We start from the raw sequence: 24,285 nt of genomic DNA, 5'->3' as shown, positions 1-24,285 counted from the left end.
TCAACCAATAAAACCTTGATATGTATCTATGGTGCTAATCAGCCCTACGTCCAGGAGGTCCCACTCACGAAAACAGGGAGCCGGAGGTCGATGCAATAAGCAAGAGGTTTAATGATCCAGTGCACCAGGGTGACCCTGTACCGAGGACAGAGGTGACCCTGAAGAACAAAGGCCACACCCTTTATACTGTTTCAGGTTTTAGGTTACAGCGTGAGTTGGTTATTTCTCATTGGTGGGCCTATTACTTTGTTAATTCATTCGTGGCCACCTATTGTCCTTTGAATTCACTGGAGGCCCTTGGTGGGGAAATATCTTTGGCATGCAGCAGGGGGTGGGGTGGGGTGGGGTGGGGTGGGGGGGTGGGGGTGGGGTGGGTGGTGAAGAATCCCTGCTAAGGGCGGTTAGTTCATTTCCTGGAACAGGGTGCTTTCCTAAATTCCACCTGGTGTTTGCCTAAGGCAGCCTTTGTCCTTAAGTTTGAATCTAATGCTATAGGTATAAATTTTACATATTAAACTTATTTTTATATAATTTTCCCCCTATATAGAGGGGAAACACACACACACACACACACACACACACACACACACACACACACATATATATATATATATATATATATATATATATATATATATTTTCCCCCTAGATAGAGTCTTGCTTTCCTGAGTGCTGGCAGGTGTATACCACTGTGCTTGACTCCAGTAATATATAAGTGTCAAAACAAAGAAAAACTCTAGCAAACCTGTGGCAGGCATAGGCTGGAGTTCAGTGGTAGAGAGCTTGCCTGACTCCCCGAGGTCCTGTATGCTGGGTTCTCTAGCACTGGAAAAGAACCAACTAAAACACAGTGCACGATGGGACTTGCCTTGTCCCAGCACCGAGGAGCTGAGGTAGGGGGATTACCCTGAATTTGAGGCTAATCTGGGTTACATGGTGAGTTCAAGTCTGGCCTGGGCTACTTAGTAGGACTCACAAAACAAACCAATCAACTGGCAAATTCCAATCCAATCTGCTATGGCTGTAGGCTACACTAGTAGACGTCTCAGTGGCCCCCACACTGAGGACTACAGGCGTGGTGTGTTACCTTCCAGGAAGCAGAGTGCTAAATCCCTCAGGCAAGAGACTGAGAGGAAAGAGACGGCAACAGTGGGAGGGAGTTGCCCAGAGTTGTCCCTAAAAGAACAGCTGCCCGGGAGGTAAAGGATGAATTCGTGACTTTGTGGTGAACAGGCCGGGACAAGGTGACTTGGCAGAGGCAGAGAATGAGGGAGTATAGATGTCAGGTCTCTTTGAACCCTTCCGTCCCTGACAGAAGCCTTGGAGAAAGCACTGGCTGAGGTTGAGAGGGCATGAGGCACCATCTGAATGCAGAGGCTCTCTCCGTCTCATCAGGGGGCCACTAGATCCGTGGTGTGAAATGACATTCTGTTCAGATTCCAAGGTCACAGTGCGGTTGGCCTTGCACCATGGGTTCTGAGGATATGCCTGACAGTCAGCATATACAGACAGTCTATGAGCTACGGGGAGTCACAGCAGGCCTGGAATCCTGTGCCCTGCAGGGATCTGTCACCCTGGGTTAGCGGCATTTCCCTAGTCTTGGAGGCTGTAATCAAGGTGCCCGGGAGGTGACATTCCCCAGTAGAATAGGAAAAACAGCTAGGGACTGAGACTTCCCACTTCCCCGGACTGTGTGGGCTAAAACAATTTGCTTAGTATTCCTGGAGCTCCCGTGATGCTCATGTCAAACGAGGACAGTCACACTGGGTAGAAGAGTGTTTATGAAGTGTGTGCAGCTGGGACAATGGTGATGGCTTTCATCCTCAACTTGACCATCTGGACTCACCTAGGGAGAGAGTCTCAGAGAGGGACGGTCTAGATCAGGTTGGCCAATCTCTCTGGAACTTTCTTGATGACCTTAACTGAAGGGAAAAGCCCTGCCCACTGTGGGGGCACTATCCCCTGGCTTTGTGTGAGAGCAGAGAAAGCTGAGCACAGGACTGTGTGCATTCATCTCTCTGCTTGACTGTGGATCTCATGTGGTCACTGCTGTAAGTTCCTGTGGCTTTGCCTTCCTCACCACAGTGGACTTTGACCCAGAACCGTAAACTAAAAGTAACCTCTTCTTCCTCGAGCTGCCCGGTCAGGGCATTCTGTCACAGCAACCAGAAAGGGAAGTAAGACTGATCAACCAAAATCCACCAAACACCATTTCTTTCCAAATCCTCTTTCCCTGAGGAAAGGTCACAAGCATCTTAGGCTGGCCTCAAACTCACTGTATCCAAGGATAATTTTGAATTTCTGACGCCCTGCTTCCAACTCCTGCAAGGACTGCTATTAGCAGGCACATGCCACGTGTCAGCCTCGTGTGATGCTGGAGGGCAAACTGAAAGTGGGGCTTTGCGTGTGCTAGGCAAACGCTACCAACCGAGTCATATTCCCCGCCCAAGAGATGTGCTTCAGAGGGAGGTACTGCTTTCCAGGGAAACCGGAACCTCAACTATCCCGAGTTTACTGAGTGAGGGCCTTGAGACCAAACAGCATGCTCTAGAGAGAGGATGTCCCCTCCTGGATGGAAGGCTCCCAGAAGAAAAATAATTCACATAAAGGGTATTCACGTAAAGAGTATTCACATAAAGGGTATTCACATAAAGGGTATTCACATAAAGGGTATTCACATAAAGGGTATTCACGTAAAGGGTATTCACGTAAAGGGTATTCACGTAAAGGGTATTTACATAAAGGGTATTCACATAAAGGGGAGCTGACGAAACATCCCACTTCTAAGACGTACCAGAATCCCCGGGAATCCGGAGCACTCATTGGCGCTCTCTGCCCTTGTGCGTTGTTCACAGCGACCGTGTTTACTCCTGTGGCCCCCGAGGCCTGGTACTTTTGGAGCGGTTACCTAGCAGCAGTTTGCATGTAGTGGAGACCTGCACTGCAAGCCTGTGGTTGGCATCAGGGGCACAGCCCAGGTTGGAGGGCTTCTCTGTATTGCTATTGACTTGGCCTCCGTGGGCAGGGGGTTTTGGAGCTGAGAACCCTAACAGCACCATCTACGTGTGCGGGTGCCTGTGTGCTGAGACGGAGGACGACAGTGGGCATCCTGCTGCATCACTCTCTGCCGCTTCATGCCTCAACGCAGGGTCTCTCACTGAGTCTGGAGCACCAACAGTCGCCTGTCTCTCTCTGTGACCCAGTGAGGAGGGTGTAGGCGTGTGTAGTGGACCCAGCCTTTCTGTTTTGAGATTTCTACTTTTATTAAGTATACGTGTGCTGGGGTGTATGTATAGGACAGGGTATTGACACCCTGAAGTGAGAACCCGACTAGAACTCAGATCCTCTGTAAGAGCGATACACACTCTTGACCGCAGAGCCAGCTCTCCGCTCTCTACCCTGGACTTGTTCAGGATGGTGGCGTTTGAACTCAGGTCTTCCTGCCTGCGTGGCAGCTGCTCTTTCTCAGGGAACCGCATCGGGACCTCTGCCCCCAACAACATCTTCTCAGGACAGGCGGTCACGTGACAAGGCAACAGTTTGGCTAGCGTTAGATTCTGCACGACGTTGATTTGGCCGCTCTTAACCAATGAAAGCAAGCAGTTTACACGGTGGATAGACAAGGCCTGGGGGACAATGACACTTAGTCATGTGAGGAGCATGGCGACTGCTCGGACTGCGTTTCTGCTTTTGTCTTTGTTAACACGCAGCCTTCGTTCTTACAGCAAGACGCCCTCTCTCTGGAGCAGCCCAACGTCCCCAGGACGAGGAACGTGGTGATCCTGTGCTGAGGACCCGCCCATCATCGTTTACTGGGTTAGAAAATGGCGGCGGCCCAGATCGAAGGGCTGAGGGTCCTCACACAGGCACACCACGTCCATGCTCCGCCTGCCTTCAAACTGGCTGGCAGGAAGACGGTAGGTCCTTACACAGTGGGACCGCGAGGGGTTTCCTTTACCAGCTTCAGCGGGAAAGTGTCTGACCATAGAACTCAATGCGTGGTTGGTTAAGTATTAGTTGCTTTTTAGACGAGGAAGGGGTTATTTTGATGCCATTTTTTTGAGGTGTCAGTCCATGGTCTTTGGCGCCACGAATCCAGGGCCACAGCAAGCCTGAACATGATGGTGGGAAGGGCCTGTGGAGGGCAAGCTGTTTAGTGCACAGCAGATGGGAAACTCGGGGATAAGAATTCTCACTACGCCCTACCTTCTGTGTGTAGGCTTTACCTCCTAAAATTTCCAGAACCTTCCAAAATCATACCATTACATGAGCCTGTGTGTGTGTGTTTGGGGGGGGGCATTTTATATTCACACCATGAGATTATTGAATGGGATCGACTGATCACAAGACAGAATTCCAGAGGAACACCACCAGTCCTTGAAGTCGGGAGCTTTTTTTTTTTTTTTTTTTTTTTTTTTTTTTTTAACAGAGGCTGGAGAATGAAGCTTTTTGCTGGCCACTCAGTAAGGCTAAGTCACCAACAACTAGCACTTTCACTGTAATGCTGGGCCTTCTGTTAGAAAATTTACTTTAAGGGGTGAGTGTGTCTCCCCCTCTCTGTGAACTAGGTCACAACTACTTTCTTTCTAGTCATGAAGAAAATAAAAATCCAAAAATCTAATTTACACACTCTTAATAGATGCAGATTGTGGAACTGGGCTGGTGTGGTACAGCTGCTTGAGCCTTACCTAGTGCGTGTGTACAGGACAGAGTGGCCTCAGAGCTTAGGAGGTGAAGGCAGGAGGATTAGGAGGTCTTTATTACACAGTGAGTATGAGACCGGCCTGGACTGTAATAGCCTTTCCTTTCTCAACAAACAGAGACTCAGTGTGAGGCTCAGCCTTACTCAGTTGAGTAGGTGGGTGGGTTCTGGGGTTTCAAAAGCCAACTCCAGTCCCGATCTACCTCTCCCTGCTGACTGTGGATACAGACGAAGAACTCTCAGCTTCTTCTTCACGCCCGTGTCTGCCTGCAGGCCGCCATGCTCCCTGCCACGATGATCATGGACTAAGCCTCTGCAACTGTAAGCTGGCCCCAAGTAAATGCTTTCTGTTATGACAGAGTTGTTGTGGTCACGGTCCTCTTCATAGCAATAGAAATACACTGTGTCTGAAAGCCACTCTCTGTAGAGAATAGGGAAGCCCCTTAGGTGCTCACAGGGAAGTGAGACCGCCCCCCAAACACAGCCCAACTGCCCATGACATTGGCTCCACGAAGACAAAGCCCGAGAAGCCACAGTGCTGATGCACATGTGAGCTACTCAGAAAGCATCTGTTGATTGAAGGAACCGCCTGAGGAAGTGGATCTTATAGGGGTGGCTGTTGAATTACGGTATGGGAAACAATGCATATTTGGACATGGTGGCTCAGGCCTGTAATCCTAGCACTAGGCAATGGAGCAGGATTGCCCGTAACTCCACACCAGCCTGCGCTACAAAGCCTCATCACACACATGCACATGCACACACACACAGAGACACACACAGACACAGGTACACACAGACTCACACAGACACACACACACACACATACACACACATGCACACACAGAGACACACACACACACGGAGACACACACAGACAGGTACACACAGACTCACACACACCCGCGCACACCCGCACACATACACACACATGCACACACAGAGACACACACACACACACGGAGACACACACACACACGCACACACACACTCACACACACCCGCGCACACCCGCACACACACACACACACGGAGACACACACAGACAGGTACACACAGACTCACACACACCCGCGCACACCCGCACACATACACACACACATACACATATGCACACACACATGCACACACGCACACACACATGCATACACACACATCACACACACACACACACATACAGAGACACACAGAGACACATGTACACACAGATGCACACAGGCACACACACACACACACGGGCTCGGGATATGGCTTACCTAGCATACAGAGCCCTGGGTTCAATTCCCAGCACCACTGAACTACCAAGACTGGATGTGGTGGTACACCTCAATCTCAGCACTCGGGGGAGGGCAAGAGGGATCAGAAGTTCAAGGTTGTTTTTCACTACAGGAGTTCAAGGCCAGCCTAGGCTACTTGTGACCTTGTTTCAAACAAGCAAAAGAGATAGTTTTATATTTTCATTATGGTTTTGAGACACGATCTTACTGTGTATCCCCGGCTGGCCAAGAATTCACTGAGCTCTACCTACCTATGCCTCCTGAGAGCAGGGATTAAAGGTGTGCAGCACCACGCTTGGCTTCATTTTCACTTTGTTTTATTAACCAATTTATTAACCAAGCAGGAGAGATGCCGTAGGAACTTAAAACCTTTTCTGGGACCTGAACTGTCTCCTCAGTTCCTCCCCACCTTCCTTTATGTGCATGGATGTCTGTGCACCACAGTCATGACTGGTGCACGCAGAATGCAGAAGAGGTCATCCCACAGGTTGTCCTTTGACCTCCATGTGCATGGTGGGACACACTTCCACCCTACATGTACACAAAAAATTAAAATAGATCAGACTTGGTGGCATAAGCCTTTAATTCCAGCACTTGGGAGACAGACAGATCTGTTGAGTTCAAAACTACCCTGGCATACACTGAGTTCCAGGATAGCCAGGTGTGACAGAATAAATAATATAAAATTTCCTCCCTCCCCCCTTCCTCCCCCTTCTCTCCCTCCCACCCTCCCTCCTTTCATAGTCTCTATGTGTAACCCAAACTAACCTTGAATTTGAGAGCCTCCTGCTGGGATTACAGCTGTGTCACTACAAGGGGCCTCTGGTCTTTCTAAGAGATCACCCGATGGCTTTTCTGTTGTAAGTGGCAGATGGCCACCTGTATACTGTATAGGGATTTCAGAAAGCTGCCCCCAGCCCTCACTGGGGTTCTGCTCACTAAGAGGCCCTGGGGGAAAGACTCACTAACAAACTGTTTCACAGTAAGGGTCAAACACAGTTCCTTGCAGTGGGAGGGCCGGAGGTCCCTTTCCTTTTTGACTGTTGGCCTGAGCCTCTCATCAGCGGTACCTTGGGACCTTCTTGAGCTTCAAATTGCTTGGACCTCTCCTGGCTCCTCCACTGCTTCCAGCTCCAGAAAGCTCTCTGCTTTCATAGGCTCCTGGGACTAGACTAAGTCCCTGGATATTCCAGTAGAGTCTTTCTTAAGACTCTGCATGTTACATCTGCAGTTAACCCACACTCACAGGACTGGGGCCCAGGCATCCCTGTGGAACTAGTACGGCTTTCAGAGCCACAGGGCAGCCCGGCATCATCCTTCCCTGTAAAGGAGATGGGAGACAGTCTTGTCTTTTTGAAGGAAATCAACTGCAGACACCATTACACCCCAAACTTAGACAACCATAAACTGTGGTGCTAGTATTGAAGGACCCTAGTTCTTACTGAAGCATGAGCTGTTGGGAGGCTTGGCCTGGTAGAAAGTAGGTAGGTTATGGGGACCGTAGGGGCTTTTGCCAGTGTCACACCCACAGCCTCAGGTCAAGATTAGGCCAAGTATCAACTTCCTGCCTCAGGTCAAGGCTAGGCCAAGTTCCATTCTCCACCCATAGTTCTTGGGAGGAGCAGGGACATTCTTGAAAATTCCACAGAATGTATTGACTGATAGTCACCTGACCCTCTGGTCCCAGATAGAGCCCAAATGCATGTCCTATGCTTGCTAGCCAATAGATTCAAAGGTCAATATGCTTAGCCAATAAGTTTAAACTGTAACCTGGCCGATGCAACCTGTACCCCTAAAAAGTATAAAAACCGCTTGTTAACAGCCATTTGGGGTTGTCTTCCAGTAACTTGCCATGAGTGGATGATTGAAGGTTGACCCCAACGTGCCCGAAAGTAAACCTCTTGCGTTTGCATTGAACCCCATTCTTGTGCCTCACTTGGGGGGGTCTCTCAGTAGTTAAGACTCACTTGGAGCCTACAGTATCAGGATCAGTTACAGTCATCTGCTGCATTTAAGACTTGAGCCTGGTGCATTCTGACACACCAGTAAATGGGACTTGCTTAGAAAGCTGGCTTTGTGTGTATGCTCCTGATGAGACAGGACAGAGCAGGGAGCAGCAGTTTGGTGGTCACAGGAAGGTCTGCAGGGTGAAGCCACCGAGGCTTGGAAGTCCTTGGGATATGGGAGCAACTTTGCAGAATGTTGCCTAGCAAAGGTAAAAAAAATGTATGTATTTACATTTAATAATATATTAATATGCAATCCTTTGCAAAATTGTGTGTCATCCTTGTACAGGGATGATGTAACTCTTCTCTGTATCTTGGTGTGTGCTACCAAAGCACAGGTAAAAGTATGATAGTTTTAAAAACCACAGCCTCAAGAGTCTCTCTCACACATATGTAATATCCACATACACATGCTATCTACATAAAAGGCAGGATCTCATTATATAGTCCTGGCTGGCCTAGACTCACTCTGTAGACCAGGCTTGTCTTTGTACAGAGCCAGGATCTCTGAGAAGAAATGTTGACCACACACTTCAGCTCTCCCAGATGGGTCTTTAAAAATGTGTTGTTTCATTGGTGTGTGTGTGTGTGTGTGTGTGTGTGTGTGTGTGTTTTGCCTGCACATGTCTGTGCACCAATATGTGGGCAGTCTCGATCTGTGGAGGTTGAAAGAGAGAGGACGCTGGATCCCTGGGACTGGAGCTGCAGACAGTGGTGAGCTGCCACGTGGGTGCTGGGAATTGAACTGGCGTCCTCTGGAAGAGCAGCCAGGGCTCTTAACCCTTAGGACAAAATGCGTAAGTAAATATTCTGACTTGGGTTCGGCACTGGCATCTTAGACATGACACCAGGGACACAAGTAAAAAACTGGACAGATGGGTTCGGTCCCCAGCTCCGAAAAAAAAAAAAAAAAAAAACTGGACAGAACACCTCTAGAAGCAGAAGAGACAATCTATGTGATGGGAGAAAATATCAGTACTTCATACGGTGGAATCTCATAAGGAATACACTGAAAATACAACTTACTAAGACGAACTGTCCACTTACAGGTCAGAAAGGCTCTGGAACTGCAACAAACAGGATGAGTAGCTCCCGGAGCCGACAGCACATGAAGAGATGCACAACACCAATGGGTAACTAGGGAAACCAAGTCAGAGCCATTCGTACCCACTACGACAGTATAGAGTAGCAATAATATATTTATTAATATGGAATCCTTTGCAAAATTGTGTGTATAGAGTAGCAAGCGTCAGCGTGTGAGGATGTGGGGACACTGGACACCTTGAGTGCTGCAAGTAGGAATCTCAAGGGGTGCAGCTATTTCAGAAAAGTTTGGGGTGCCTCAAGAAGTCAGACAGAATTGCCAGATGCCCTGCAACCAGACCATGCTCACTGTCTTGTTCACCTGTTTGAGGTTTGGTCCCCAGAGAGGCGGCATAGATGTGGAGTCCCTTACAAAGCCAGGAATAGTGGTGTGTGCTTGTAACCCCAGTACTGTGGAGGCAGAGGCAGAGACAGGCAGATCCTGGGACCTGGTGCCCAGCCCAATCTAATCAAGTTTCAGGTTGAGAAGAAACCCTGGCTCCACAAGTGGGGTGGATACCACATGAGGGGCGTCTGAGGTTGACTTCTGGCCCCCACATACATATGCTTGCACCCGAATTTACATGCACACTCACACCAACACCTGCACATTCATACCGACACCTGCACATCCATACTGACACCTGCACACTCACCCAACACCTGCACACTCACACCGACACTTGCACATCCACACTGACACCTGGACATCCACACCGACACCTGCACACTCACACCAATACCTGCACACTCACACCGATACCTGCACATCCACACTGACACCTGCACACTCACACCAACACCTGCACATCTACACCGACACCTGCACACTCACACCAACCCACACCAACCCCTGAATGTTCACATCAACACCTGCACACTCACACCAATGCCTGCCCCCTCACACCAACACCTGGACATCCACACCAACACCTGCACACTTACACTAACACCTGCACACTCACACCGACACTTGCACATCCACACTGACACCTGGACATCCACACTGACACCTGCACACTCACACCGACACCTGCACACTTACACTAACACCTGCACACTCACACCGACACTTGCACATCCACACTGACACCTGGACATCCACACTGACACCTGCACACTCACACCAACACCTGCACATCCACACCGACACCTGCACACTTACACTAACACCTGCATGCTCACACTGACACCTGCATGCTCACACCGATAGATACCTGCATATCTACACACAGGCAACCCCCAAACCCTCAAACCATGGCCCCTTCAGTAGTCTGTCTATGATTATGGAGACAGGCAGTGATGAGTGTTGGACTAAGGATGTGAAACTGGAACTGTAACATACTCTGAAGGCAGTGCAAAAATCTGCTTCTACTTTGTGAAGTAGCCCAGGCTGGCCCTGAGGTCATCTGCCTCAGTTTTCCAAGTGCTAGGATTACACCACGGCCAGAGGGAAAGGGAAACTCTACAGTTGTTTTGGAATTCTTTTTTCTTAGTTCCTTGTAAAGGTTACAGATGACCAGGGGTGGTGGGGCAGAGGCAAGTGGATCTCTGTGAGTTGGAGGCCACCCTGATCTACACTGACAATTCTAGGCCAGACAGAGCTGCACAGTGAGATCTTATCTCAAACAAACAAACAAACAAATAAACAAACAAACAGAAAAAAGTTACATATGACCTAGTAATTCTATTCCTATTGTCTTCCTGAGAGAAATGAAAACACACACAAAAAGAGTGCTTACTGGTCACTTATAATGTTATTGTATGTGTATATGTATTATATATATTTATATGTGATATTCTATATTTTTACCTCACCCCATCAATAAAATCACATAGGGCCCAGTACTAAATACTCTTTCTTCCTTATTTTACTGAGCACAAGCAAGACAGAAAGAAAATCCCTATGTGGCAGTTTTTTATTTGTATCAAATTACAGAGTACCATGAGTAGGCAGAGGTTACAATCTGAGCACAGCGCAAAGCTGGGATTAGTCAGCTGTCCCAAGTCCACCGGGTGTCCGCAGCACACGGAAGAGCTTATGCGGGGCAATGTGGTGTGCGTCAACGTTTCTGTACCTTATTTGACAATTATCAGGAATATATATGACGTGTGTGCACACACACTTCCAAATTAAACACATTTATATAAAAAGCTCAAGAATGACGTTAGCATTAATCTCTTTAAAAAGTCTATCATATTAAATTGCACCCGCATTAGAAGCAGAAATATAAAAAAAAAAAAGATCAACTTACTAAATACTGATGAATTTATAAACAATTGAAAAGGAACTTAAAAGTTTCTACCACAATGTTGGATTCCTGTGTGACATTTAAGAGGCACTAACAGACTATGGAAATAAACATTTTTCCCCAGATTTTGAGAGACTAAAGGTTCTAGGAGTAGCACTGAGCCCTCTACAGTAATAATGAGAATCATGGTGGGCAAAGACAGAAGATAATGTTATTCTTTCTCATGGCAGGAACGCTCAGGACGTGGTCTCTGCAGTCTCCACTCCACAGCCCGAGTTGCTTTTCTTCCGTCAGTGGAAGTTTGGCTTCTCAGGAAAAGTACAGCCAGTTCGCCTAATGATGACGCTCGCTGCATAGTGCCCGGCCCGGATGCATTCAGTCAGAGGCTTGTTGAAGACCAGCTGAGACAGAAACCCTAGGACAGACAGAAGAACGGGCGTGAGTGCTGTGCGTGCAAGAGCTCGGCTGCCTGCAGCCCAGTGCCGCTGATCTCCAAGTGTCACCATAATGGTTAATCTTGACTGTCAACTCGATGGACGGAGAGGCTCCCCGGGGCACCAGCAGAGTTGCTCTGGGTCGGCCACATGTTGGTAACCGTGGGAGCGACACTTGCCCTGCCTGTGGGCGGCACCACCTGGGGGGCAGCTGGGCCTGAGGGAATGAATGATACCTGGAAGAGGAGTGGGCACTGCTGTGAGCTGCTGTGGTCTCCTGCCACCTGTGCACGTGTGAGAACCAGACCCGTCCTCATTGAAGATCTGGGTCAGAGTAATGAAGTCTGAGATACACATCACACACACTCAGGAAGAGTCCACAGCAAACACCATGGAAACCTATCACGGAGGGTCTTTGTCGATAAAGTTATGGCTGAACTCTCCCCCTTCCTGTGGACTCCTTCTATGTTGTTATTCCTAGAACAGTGCTCTTTCAAGAGAAACGCATCTCCTCAGAGAACGCAGCGTGCTGTAGCTGTGCCGTGGGCACTGCAATCTCAGCACTGGAGGCAGAGACAGGAGAGTCATGGGAGAGCCTGTGTCACAGAAAATGTGCTCTCCCGAGGTAGCACTGAACAGCACTAACTTTCTGGCTGGGTGCTGCAGGTCAGCCTGACGTTAACCTAAAGCTAAATGCAGACCTGCACTGCAGACGCTTCCTCTAGGACGGAATGAGAGGAGTAAGGGTTGCTTTCCTTCTAGAAACGGTTGAAAGAAAGGCAAATGGTGTGAAACCAAAATCTTTAAGTACCACACATCAGCCACAGAGGGAGGAACAAACGAGGAGTAGTAGCAATGACTCTACTTGGCCGTGCGTGGTCATCGGATTACACACGAGTGGACAAGCCAGGCTTGTCTCCATCAGGGCGCTGAGAAGACGGATGGCGAGCATGAGGAAGCCAAGACAGACATAGTTCTAGACAGACTGACTAGACGGATGGAGAAAGAGGAAGACAGTGTAAACCAGGGGGGTGTGGCCATGTCGCCATGGGCATTGTACACTACAAACAAGGTCAGCGCAGCCTCAGATCTGCCACATCGGATGAAACAGACACTTTTCCCAGTGCACAGGTTGTCAAAGCTCACGTGGCCTGACTGTGGCCACTGTAAGTAAAGGCCACAGCAGGGGTGCAGCACCTGTGACCCCAGCAGGGGCAGGGGCAGGGGCAGGGGCAGGTGGGTCTCTGATGTCCAGGACCTTGCCTCAGAAAGCTTCTCACAGAGTATCCTGGGCATTCTTCATGTGGGTGAACCCATGCCCACCTCAGGAGTGCCTCAGTCCCAAACTGCCTTCTGTTCTTACTGTCAGTGCTCAGGTCTACGCCAGGCTGCTTCTTACCAAAGGCCACGATGAGAGGCGTCACTGTGAATCCCACCGAATGGTTAAGAAGAGATGGAGAGATTCTCCAGAAAACTACAAGAAGGAGGTGCTTTGTACGTCAATGTTGACACAAGCCCTACTCTGACAAGCAATGCTCCCTAGCAATACAGGCTGAGTATTCTGAAAAGACAGAAGTACCCTGAAGGAATCTGAACAAACCAAACCAAAGAGCACACTGAAAGAGACACGGGGGTGGGGGCACCGGAGAGGAGAGGTGGCTTTGACGATAGAGTACTCGCTGGTCTTAGAAAGTCTGGGTCAGGTTCCCAGCACCCACACAGTGGCTCACAAACTCTGCACCTCCAGTCCCAGAGGATCTGGCGCCCTCTGCTGACCTCTGTGATGCTCTTTCACCTAGGCAGGCCAAACATTCACATGTACGAACAAACCAAACGACAGCCAGTACAGATAAAGAGCAGAAGCCGGTGTGCCGGGGCACACCTCGTCCCGGGACTCAGGGGTGAGAGGCAGATGGAATCTGAGTTTGAGGACAGCCTGGTCTGCAGAGTGAGGACCTGTCCCAACCCCAGGTCCCCGAACAAGAAAAGAGCCAATCAGATGGCTTCTCAAATGAAAGTGCTTGCCTTGCACACCCCATAACCTGAGTTCTGTTCCCTGACTCCATTATGGAAAGGTAGAACATCTGACTCCTGAACGTTGTTCTCTAACCTCCATACAGGTGCACGGCGCGTGTACACACACACACTCGTGCACGCACATCACACACATACACGCACGCACACACATACACACACCACACACACAGATGCGCATGCACACACACATACACATGCACACATGCACACACACACATCACACACACGCACGCACACACGATATAACAAAACCTATGACAAAGTAGTGTTATCTCAAGCTCTCGAGGTTGGATTGATATCTTTGGATATTGACATAATGTTAAGCCCAGTATGAAGACCTCAGACCATTCTAAAACACACAGAAAAGCCTTTGACAACATCTCATATCTATTCTTAATTTTAATAGGAACAGAAGGAAATTTTTCCACCTGAGAAAGAAATTTGTAAAAATCTACTGCTAATACTGTGAGGTGAATGATGAATATTCCACTTTCCCTTAAGACTAACCTGAAGCAGGAATGTTTTGCCCCGCCCCCTTTTCCCTTAAGACTAACCAGGAAGCAGGAATGTTTGCCCCGCCCCCTTTTCCCTTAAGACTAACCTGAAGCAGGAATGTTTGCCCCGCCCCCTTTTCCCTTAAGACTAACCAGGAAGCAGGAATGTTTGCCCCGCCCCCTTGTGGCTTCACGATGTAGCTCAGTTGGCCTCAGTCACCTGACTGCCTCATCCTCCCAGATGCTAGAACCACAGGTTAGCACCACCTGCCCAGCCCACGTGCTCTTCCCACTCTCATGGAGACTTCACTGGAGCAGAGCGAGCCTCTGGGGTGAAAAGTAAGTCCCTGTCAGCAGCTGAAGGAGCCAAGACTGTCCATGCCTGTGACTCAAAACAGGCCAGGCCAAGAGTGGTGCACACACTGTTAACCCAGCAGTCAGGAGGCAGAGGCAGGTCAGTGAGTTTGAGGCCAGCCTGGGCTACATAGGGAGTTCTAGACAACCAGGACCACACAGTGAGAGCCTATCTCACCACTCCCCTCGAAAAGAGTTGGAAAGTGTCATGGCCATCGGGTGGGTTGAAGCAGGGACACAGGTAAGTCCTCTACAGTATCGACACTGCCATCAGCCAGAATTCCCAGTCTGTTTTGTTTGGCACAGCAGGGTAGCACATCCTTTAATCCTAGCCCTTGGGAGCTGGTGGTGAGAAGGTAGAGTTCAAGGTCATCCTCAGCCACTCGGTGAAGTTTGAGGCCTGCCTGGGGGACAGAAGACTGCCCCAAAAACTGAAACAGAAACACTAACAGACCCTTGCACATATGCAAAGGAGTCTAGAGTTCTATGAACTGCACTCACGCGCACGCATTATGCGGTTATGTCTGTCAGTGAGTGAGTAAAACGTAATAGTCAAGGAGTTGTTTACTCGCGGTATCAAGCACATGAACTACCTCGGAGCGTACCTGAGAGAGCAGTGTAGGAAATGCCAAGGCAGCATGAAGGAAAAGAAGAGAAACCCAGACACCCAGGAGGGCGAGTGCTAGCGGGCCGAGGCCTCTCACTGACTCCGTGAAGAACCAACCAAGAGCTGACAAGAGGCCTTTAAAACTTGATGTACCTAAGCCCAGCTACTAGGGGGCGAGGCAGGAGGCCTGTGCAAGTTCGATGTCTGTTTGGCATTGTTGGAAGACTCTTCCTCAAAAAACCAAAACAGAATAAAGAAAACAAACCTGGGGTAGAGGGCTGGGGATACAGCTCAGCGGCAGAGTGTGGCCAACCTGGGAGAGGCCTTAGGTTCAATTCCCCAGCACTGCAAACACAAAACCAACCAATCAACCCCAAAGTGAAACAAAAAATACAACTACGGCCTCTGAGAAATCTTTGTGACTTTGGGTCTGTGACACTAACTTCAGAAGTTCTCTGCCACTGTGACGGACCCCTCCACCCCCCATTGTACAAGTCTTTTACGGAATAATTTGAATTTCATCAAAATTGCTTTGTACAAGGAATGACTCAATAAAAAAAAAACAAAACAAAAACAAACAAAACCCCCAAAGAGAAACATGCTAAATTCACACAGGGTGTAGGGAGCACCATCATCCATTAAAGGCACGTAGCTCAGAATCACAGCACTGCCACGGAAGACTCCCTAAAATGACAAATCGGCAAGACTGTCCGCATGCAGCCTGGGCACCCTGGCTGAGGGGACGTAAGGGAAACATCATCATCACTGCCTGAGGATGTGACATGTGCGGGCACGCGTGCCTCCGAGGACGGCTTGTGGGGGCCGTTCTTTCCTTCATCTTTATGTGAGTTTAGGGACTTAGTTCAGGTTGCCAGCGAGTGCCTTACCCAGACAGCTGTCTTCCCAGCCTGGGGAACGGAATGCTAAGACCACTTTGGAAACCATTTATCAGTGTTGGAGAAAGTTAACTCTGGGGCTGGAGAGATGGCTCAGTGGATAAACCACAAGCCGCTCTTCCAGAGGACCATGGTTCCATTCCCAGCACCCACACCGCAACTTTAACTGTTGGTTAGCTCAAGTTCCAGGGAATCCAATGCCCTCCTCTGGCTTTCTAGGGCTCCAGGCACACATGTAGTGCACGGACACACAGGCAGGCAAGCACTCATACATATAAAATAACGAATATCGTTTGAAAAAGTTACATTTACTGCTGTGTGACTCAGTCATTTTATTTCTAGCTGTTTGCTCAAGGGAAATGGATGCAGACACATTTGGACTTGTCAACGAACTGAACGCTCACTGTGGCTTTTCTGTGACAGTTTCCAAGCGGATGGGATGGGGCCGGGCAGGGGTGGGTATGCCCACGGGGAAGGGCAGAGTTCGTGTCAAAGTTTATAAAACTGCACTTTAACATAGAAGAAGGAAGGAAGGAAGGAAGGAGAGCAGGGAGGAAAAAGGTGTGGTTACTAATAAGGTAGATCAAAACCAGAAAAACCTGTGCTACTGCCTGGGGAACCTGAGCTGACTGAGCTCAAAGGCTCAGGACAGGATAATGAGGGACGGCTCTGCACGCACACTTCCGGGCCTTCCCCGAGGCCCGGGCAGCCTAGGGAGCAGGGTGGAGTGGAGGTTAATTTGAAGCTGTGCTACAATGACCTGTAGAGATCACAGCAGATTTATGTCCTTCCTCTTCCCCTTCCCGGCCAGGCCCGGGAAATGCTCTGTATTTGATAAAATGTTTGCCCCGTTACAGAGGAGAGTTAATTTGGCTAATAGAATGATGTCTTTGGAAGAATGTGAACTCATTCTCTCAAGAGTACTTTTTGTCACGGTTTTCAGGTAACAGGCAAAGGTCAGTATAAACTTTCTGCCAAACCTGAGACTGAAGCGTTCGGCCCACACAGCGGACGGGGCAGACGCCAGGTTCAGAGTGGGATCAGCTTACAATGGAAACACGTCTATTAGAATCCTTAGGAGCAACATCTGTTTTCCTCATTCTTCCTGCCACGATCGTTGTGAGAGACGCCTATGCTGTGGGACATTCTGTGAGGCTGAGTGCCCGCAGCCTCCTCCTGAGAGGAACCCAAGGAAGAAGACTGCAGCGCCCTCAGGTCTCATTTACTCTGACAGGGAAACCTGGAAGCTGACACAAGCCAAGACCTTCGGCCCCTGCAAAGTATCAGCTTTTCAATAATCTATTTTTAAAAACCGTCAAAGATGAACTACAGATAGTACATCATCAATTATAAGTGGGGCCTTCAAAAAGTAGTCTTATCATAAAGAATGTACAAATGTACTTAATGTGCATGTTTATATTTAAAAATGATAGGGGTTCCTTTATAATGTGAATGAATAAACAGCCTAAGCCCACTGATGCCCCGACCTACGGATAGCGTCTCACTGTGCAGCTCTGGCTGGTTTGCAACAACCCATGTAGAGCAGGCTGGCCTCGAACTCAGAGACCCCCCCCCCCAGTGCTGGGACTGAAGCTGCGAAGATGCTTCTGTATCTTTGACAATATATGTTCCGTGAAGCTGACTATTCAACAATGCTTACTCCTGCCCGCGTATTCATTAAGTGTGGATGTGGGGTGGGTGGGTTGTGCCACGGCAAGCAGGGAGCACATGGGGTCTGAACTCAGGTCTGTAGCCCCACGGCAGGCACCTTTACACAGCAGCCACTCAGTCAGCCCCACTCACTCATTTCTTCCTTTTTTTTTTTAAAGATTTATTTATTATATATAAGTACACAGTAGCTGTCTTCAGACACACCAGAAGAGGGCATCAGATCTCATTATAGATGGTTGTGAGCCACCATGTGGTTGCTGGGATTTGAACTCAGGACCTCTGGAAGAGCAGTCAGTGCTCTTAACCACTGAGCCACCTCTCCAGCCCCGTTTCTTCCTTTTTAAAATGTGTTTTTATGTGTATGGGTGTTACTACCTGCGTGTACACTTGTGTGCCATGTGCCTGGTACCCTTGGAGGCCGGAAGAGGGAATCAGATCCCCTGGTCTTGGAGTCACTCTCGGAGGACTGTGAACTGTCATCAAACCTGGGTCCTCTGCAAGAGTGACCAGTGCTCTAGGCCAGCGAGCGAGGCGTCACTGCAGCCCCAGTCGCCTCCCTTTACTGCTCAGCCGTATTTAGCAGCACGTACCATGGCTTGGTCCTCATTTGCCTACAGGCTGAGGAGAAGAGCATGCTGGGTGCTGGGTCTTGTCGCTTATGGGTGAGACTGCCGTACACATTTGTGTACAGGTTTCTGTGCAGACATAAGTTTTCGACTCATTTGGGCGGCCAAGGAACACAATCGCTGGATCATATGGTAAGCATATGTGCAGTGTGGAAGGAACTGCCAGACTGTACTCCCAAGTGGCCATCCCAGTTTTCATTTTCACCAGCAGTGAATCAGAGTTTCTGGGGCTGCACATCTTTGCCACGTATGCCACACATACAAACTCAAGATGCTGGTGAAACGAGAAGAGAGATGTCTTCCTCTCTGTTTTAGTGGCATCTCGCATGGCCCAGGTGTGTCCCCCACCGCTTCTCTCTCTTTTCCCCCCTCCCCCTCCTCCCTCTCCCCTTCTGGCTGAGATAACTTTAGATCCCTGGTCTTCCCAGGGGTTCATAGGTGCCGGCCTCCTCATCTAGCTGGTGTTCCCACATTATTGTTTTTGGTTTTGACCCAGGCATAGTGGTGTCCGCTTGTGGTCCTCAGCACTGGGAGGCTGAGGCAGGGAGGAGTCAGTTCCAGTCTAGCTTAGAACACATAGTAAGATCCTCTCTCAACAACCGTAACAGGCGACCCCTCTCCCCAAGTCTACTTAAAAAGAAACTCTTCCAAACAGCAGACTGTGCAGGGCCTCTGCATTATACACTACCCCGGCACTCCCTCAACTTTCTCGGGTCCTCCCTCCTGCATGCTCGGTGGAAAATCACGTGATTGGACCCCAGCTCTGCAGCTGTTGGCTGTGGCTTTGGTTTCAGTCCTCTGGACAGGTACAACGATTTAATTAATCATTTGCTCTCCTGACTGCTCTGATGTGGTGATTTCCACACTGCCTTTGTCCCTGGCCTCACTCCAGCTTGTTCACTGAAGTTATCGATGCTTTTTATATGTAAGTAATATCAAACTTCACACTGTGTAGTAGTGACAAGTTAATTACATAGTTATTAAGAGATAATGTGGGAGTAGTAACACAAGTTATCATGTAATTACCTTTGTTCTTAAAGGCATTACCATGCAATTAAAGCAAACCTGATCCGATATTTTAGCAAGCAGTAGCCTGACTACATGTGTGCGCACACGCATAGATCTCTGCGATTTCCTGGTCAATTTAGTTTTCCAGTTCTTTATTTTGCTTTTAAAAAAAGACACCTGCCCTTTAGAAGGTGCGTGTGGTAGCTAAGTGTTAAATAGTGAGCTCCAGGCTAGTCTGGGCTACTGAGTGAGGATCTGTCTGTCTATCCTCTGTAGTTGTGGGTATCCTTGATCACAGAGAACCACTCAGTTCTGGTATTAGAATTAAAGGGACACATTGCCGTGCCTGGGGAACTTCTATTAAAACAAATAACCAAGCAAACCACACCAAACCAACCAAACGACAAAGACGCCTGCCATTTAGTGTCAACTTCGATGCTTTCTTACTCCCACCTGCTCAACCACCTGTCTCCTGCACCTGTAGACATCAGATCCAAGGTGCCACACAGCAGGTGAGGCTGCAACTCAAAGGCTCTCGTTCTATATCTGAGTATCTAGGTATTGGGCTACATACCCAAGGATTCAAAGATAGAGAAGATAGAGTGTCTTAGATTTTTCTGCTTCAGAAGAAAAAAAATGTGTATGTGAAGAAATCAAGAAATGCTTCCTGGAGGTGTTATAAACAGAGCCTTGTGGGTGCTGTGCGAGACAGACACATACAGAAGAAAAGGAGGAAACATTAGAACAAAGGACATGTTGGGAGAACAATGAAAGTTCGGTGGTACTGAGGACAGGGCAAGAAAAGCATGGACAGTAAATGCTGGGTCAGTGATGGGAAGTGGATCTCACACAGCTGAGCTCTGATTACAGTACCTCCAGTCAGGGAACTTTTGCAGAAGTAGAGAGAAAATGTTACCACAGAGGCTCAGCAGAGCCCCCTGGAGCATCCTAGGATGCTTCTCAGAGTGCTGGGCTTGCAACAGTGGCTCCAAGCCCACCACAGACATTCTCTGACTTCCAGTTTATAGTTCAGTTGTGCCCAGAAAGGACAGCAGTGTCACGGGGCTTGCCGCTAAGGTGAGGGTTAGGGTTAGGACAGGGACAGAGGGTCACAGAGTTCTATTAGGCCGTTGTCTAATACAACGTGGACTTTTGGTTCAAATCAACATGAAGCCACTGTCAACAGAACCATGAGAGAGAGAGAGAGAGAGAGAGAGAGAGAGAGAGAGAGAGAGAGAGAGAGAGAGAGAGAGAGAGACAACTGACCTTTCTAAAAGTATTATTTTGGCTATAGGAAGATGGAGTGGAATATAGGACAGGCTGAACATGAACCAGGCAAGAAGCGGCAGTCAGGGAAAACAGGCACCATTTTGTAGGGAACTCTGGAAAACCGTATGGATGACAAGGCAAGATCAAGTAAGCAAACAGATCTCTTACAGAGCCTTCCTACCCAGCACCACCATGGGAGGTCAGCTGAAAAGTTCTCTGCAGGCCAATCAACTTAACTACCTATCAGACCCAGCACGGGCAAAGAACCTAGGGTCCCGACAGATCTATGACAGCAGTGCCTGAGAATCAGGTTGATAACCCAGGGCTCGTCTAGAATCCAGAAAGGATGCGAAGTCGATCAGGAGCCTGGCTGTGACTGGAAGCAGACACACAAACAGCTGGCCCAATAGCTGTGTCTAACGAGGATGTGCTCACGACAGCCTGATGCTGGCCCAGGTCTACAGCCACCATCTGGTTCCATCCAGTGAAGGCCTCCAGTTCTGGCTGTGTTTGGGACTCCTCTTGTAACAGGTTAACAGCTCTAACGGATAATCCTCCCTGCGGGTCAGGCACCATGCTTAGTAAACATCATTTCACCTGACTTTCAGGAAACGCAAACAGGGTAGATACTCATCTTTATTCCTATAGTTGAGAAAAACAGGGCTTAGTGATGTTAGATTATTTGTCCATAGACTCTTGTTCTTATCTGTTTGTGTTGAGATAACTGAACACCTGAGATAACTGATAAATAATAGTCATTTTGTTTAATAGAAGAAACGGGGAATCCCTGAGCAAGCTGCTGCCAGTTGGTTGGGTAAAGGTAGAGGGGAGAAGAGAGAATCGCAGCTTGGCTGAAGTCTCTGTTTAATCTATTATTATTATTATTATTATTATTATTATTATTATTATTACTACTATTAGGCCTTGGGGATTGAACTCAGAACCCTACACATGCTTGGAAGACACTGAATTACTGAGCTACAACTGCAGCCCCCAACCCTCTTTAGTTCCATTAATGATCTAGCTATTCAGCCATTAAGGCTCAATCTCTTAATATTATTGTACTGGCAACACTTGAACTTGGAGGGAAAATTTCAAATGTTCCCCTAGTTAGTGATTGGTGGGGCTGAGAAATCAATCATCCATTTGGTTATATTAATTCATTTGATTTTTTAACATGGATGGGTATTTTGCCCGCATGTTTGTATGTCTGAACCACATACATACCCGGTGCCCTTGGAGGCCAGAAGAGGTCACAGTACCTTCTGAATCTGGGGCTACAGAAAGTTATGAACACCGTGTGGGTGCTGGGAATTGAACCTGGGTTCTCTGGAAGAGTGGCAAACGCTCCGAACCACGGAGCCAACTCTGCAGACTCTAGCTACTGTTCTAATCTCTAGGGTATGGAGTCTTTATGCTCATGAGCTGGCTTCCTCACCTTCCTCAAAATTTCTTGACTTTCTCCTCCTCTACCTTCTGACATATTGAGGGTGTGAGCCCTCGTGGACCCCTTTACTGTTACAAAAACTAACAACTGCTACTTGATGGCTTAAAAATTTAACTTAGGGCAGTATCTGGTGTAGAACACTACATGTACAAATAAACACACGGTACCAGTTCAAAGAACCCACAACATCTTCTTGCTGCCATCTGACTGTCTGTTACTGCAGACCCTAGAACTGGCCATCCACCAGATCTCCTGATTTACACCGGTCACTAGGCAGGAGCAATGCTGGAGGCATGCGGAGTTTACTGCAGAACAGTGAACAGAACGGTGGAGCTATGGGACGACACCCTGAATGATCAAGCTTGTTTTTATTACATTTTATATGTGCGTCCCCGATGGCGGGTGTGTGCTCACACAGAAGCCTTTCGTGAGGTGTGAAGCTCATGCAGTTCCTTTACTACGGCTCCACTTTGGTTTGCTGAGCATTAACCTTAATCATTAAGATTACAATGGAAAGCCCCAGAGATGGTTCGTAGGGTAAGAGCACTTGCCACTAAAGTCTGTTGACCTGAGTTCAATCGGAGGGAACTGACTATACAAGGATGTCTTATGACCTCTACATGGACGCTGTGGTGCACATGTACACATATGTGCGCACACACACACACACACACACACACACACACACACACACACACGGCTATAAAATGAGACCGTCTTAAAACAAACAAAAAACCCCCCACAAAAACAAAAAACCAAGTCCCAAACAAAAGAGAAACAAATTTAGAAATAGAACATGGCATGGGTGTTTTCATACGTGTGGTCATGGTGCAGGACAAAACATGGGAGAGCCCTCTGAGGTTGGCCCATGCACTGTCTTCCTCAGAGACGTTTCTTAATTATAACTGAATGGCTTACCAATTCCTTACTGCTGACTTTTCGGGAAAATCATGTCCAGCTCTCTGTCCTGACATGGGCTCTGGCTCTGGGTCTAATTACCATGCTGAGAAAAGCCAAAGGTATCTGTAGCCATTACACGCATGCACTTAACAAGTCACAGCCTTGGATCCTGTTCTACCTGAAAACACCGTTCAAAGTTCTGAGTTATTATTTATTACTAGGGGAAACTTTTAATAAAAGCTAATTAGCTACAGACCCCCCAGTAGTTAACTGATTTTTAGGGGTTAAATTTCTGCTTCTTCTAATTATCCCCTGATGGCTTTCCTTGGTGTCTCAGGACCATGACAGATGACAATGAAAAACTGCAGTGAAATTCGCCTACCCTGACACTGTGCTAAGCATCAGCTTCTCCCTCTCCAAGTAAAATCAATACTCTGTTTGAGTAAACACGTTTACAGCTTTATTAGGATGTCTCGCTTGTTCTGTAACAGCTACTTGAAACTGTGGTAACAAATCAACTCAACTCAGTTAAACCCAGAGAGCTGGGTAAGAGGCCCGTCGATAAGGCTGTTATAAAAATAAACTGCAGGAGATCAGAAAGCCGGAGCAAACAGCCTGCAAATGTCAATACTCCCGTCCAGAGGAGACAGCCGCGGAGAGATCATGTGCAGTCTTTTCCCTCCCTAACAATGCTTCTGTTCCAACTGGATACAGTGTTTCTACTTTCTGTGCACAGCTTCTCTGAATGATAATTTACTTCCTAATTCTGTTAACCTCGAACAGGAAACTGACATAAATATATCGTTTTTCATAACATTTCAGATTGCTTCTTTAAAGAAAGGTTTCTGTCTTAAACTGACCTTATTAAGTGATCTTAATCAAGTCATTTGGAATACTTGTGGCGATAGTCTCACCTTCTTTTTATTGATGAGACTGTCATCATTTTCAGTTTGCAATTTCAATAGAATGTTCACTTTTGAAGTAGTTTCCATGAGACTGATGCTGAGTCTTGAAAATTAGGCCTCGGATGCTCCTGCGCTTCCTAACAGCAAACACTTGGCTTTGGTGTCAGCATATATGCCACGTCTGCTACCCATTAGAGGGAACTTGGATCATGGGTATGGCTGTAGCAAACTAGGACTCACATCCCCTCACTGCGATGTCCACAGGTTGCTCGAGGAACTAACATCTGGCAGGAAATTCCTACTTCCACTTGGCTAGC

The 24,285-nt window shown here is 48.1% G+C and overlaps 1 protein-coding gene and 1 pseudogene across 2 annotated transcripts in view; both read right to left on the bottom strand.

Annotated features, from left to right (window-relative positions):
* Positions 1–8,229: 8,229 nt before the first annotated feature.
* On the bottom strand, positions 8,230–8,321 carry LOC116914195 (annotated as a pseudogene).
* Positions 8,322–10,969: 2,648 nt separating this feature from the next.
* Positions 10,970–24,285, bottom strand: part of Adk (adenosine kinase) — a 382,119-nt gene continuing 368,803 nt past the window's right edge. For both annotated transcript variants that reach the window (XM_032917960.1, XM_032917961.1), the window contains exon 11: positions 10,970–11,735. In XM_032917960.1, coding sequence (XP_032773851.1) covers positions 11,611–11,735 — 125 coding nt within the window. In that variant the 3' untranslated portion in view covers positions 10,970–11,610. The remainder of the gene's footprint in view (positions 11,736–24,285) is intronic.

The sequence above is a fragment of the Rattus rattus genome, chromosome 12, assembly GCF_011064425.1.
Source record: "Rattus rattus isolate New Zealand chromosome 12, Rrattus_CSIRO_v1, whole genome shotgun sequence".
Taxonomy (NCBI): domain Eukaryota; kingdom Metazoa; phylum Chordata; class Mammalia; order Rodentia; family Muridae; genus Rattus; species Rattus rattus.
Note: the sequence above shows the minus strand (reverse complement) of the source record. Positions and strands in the feature narration are given on the sequence as shown.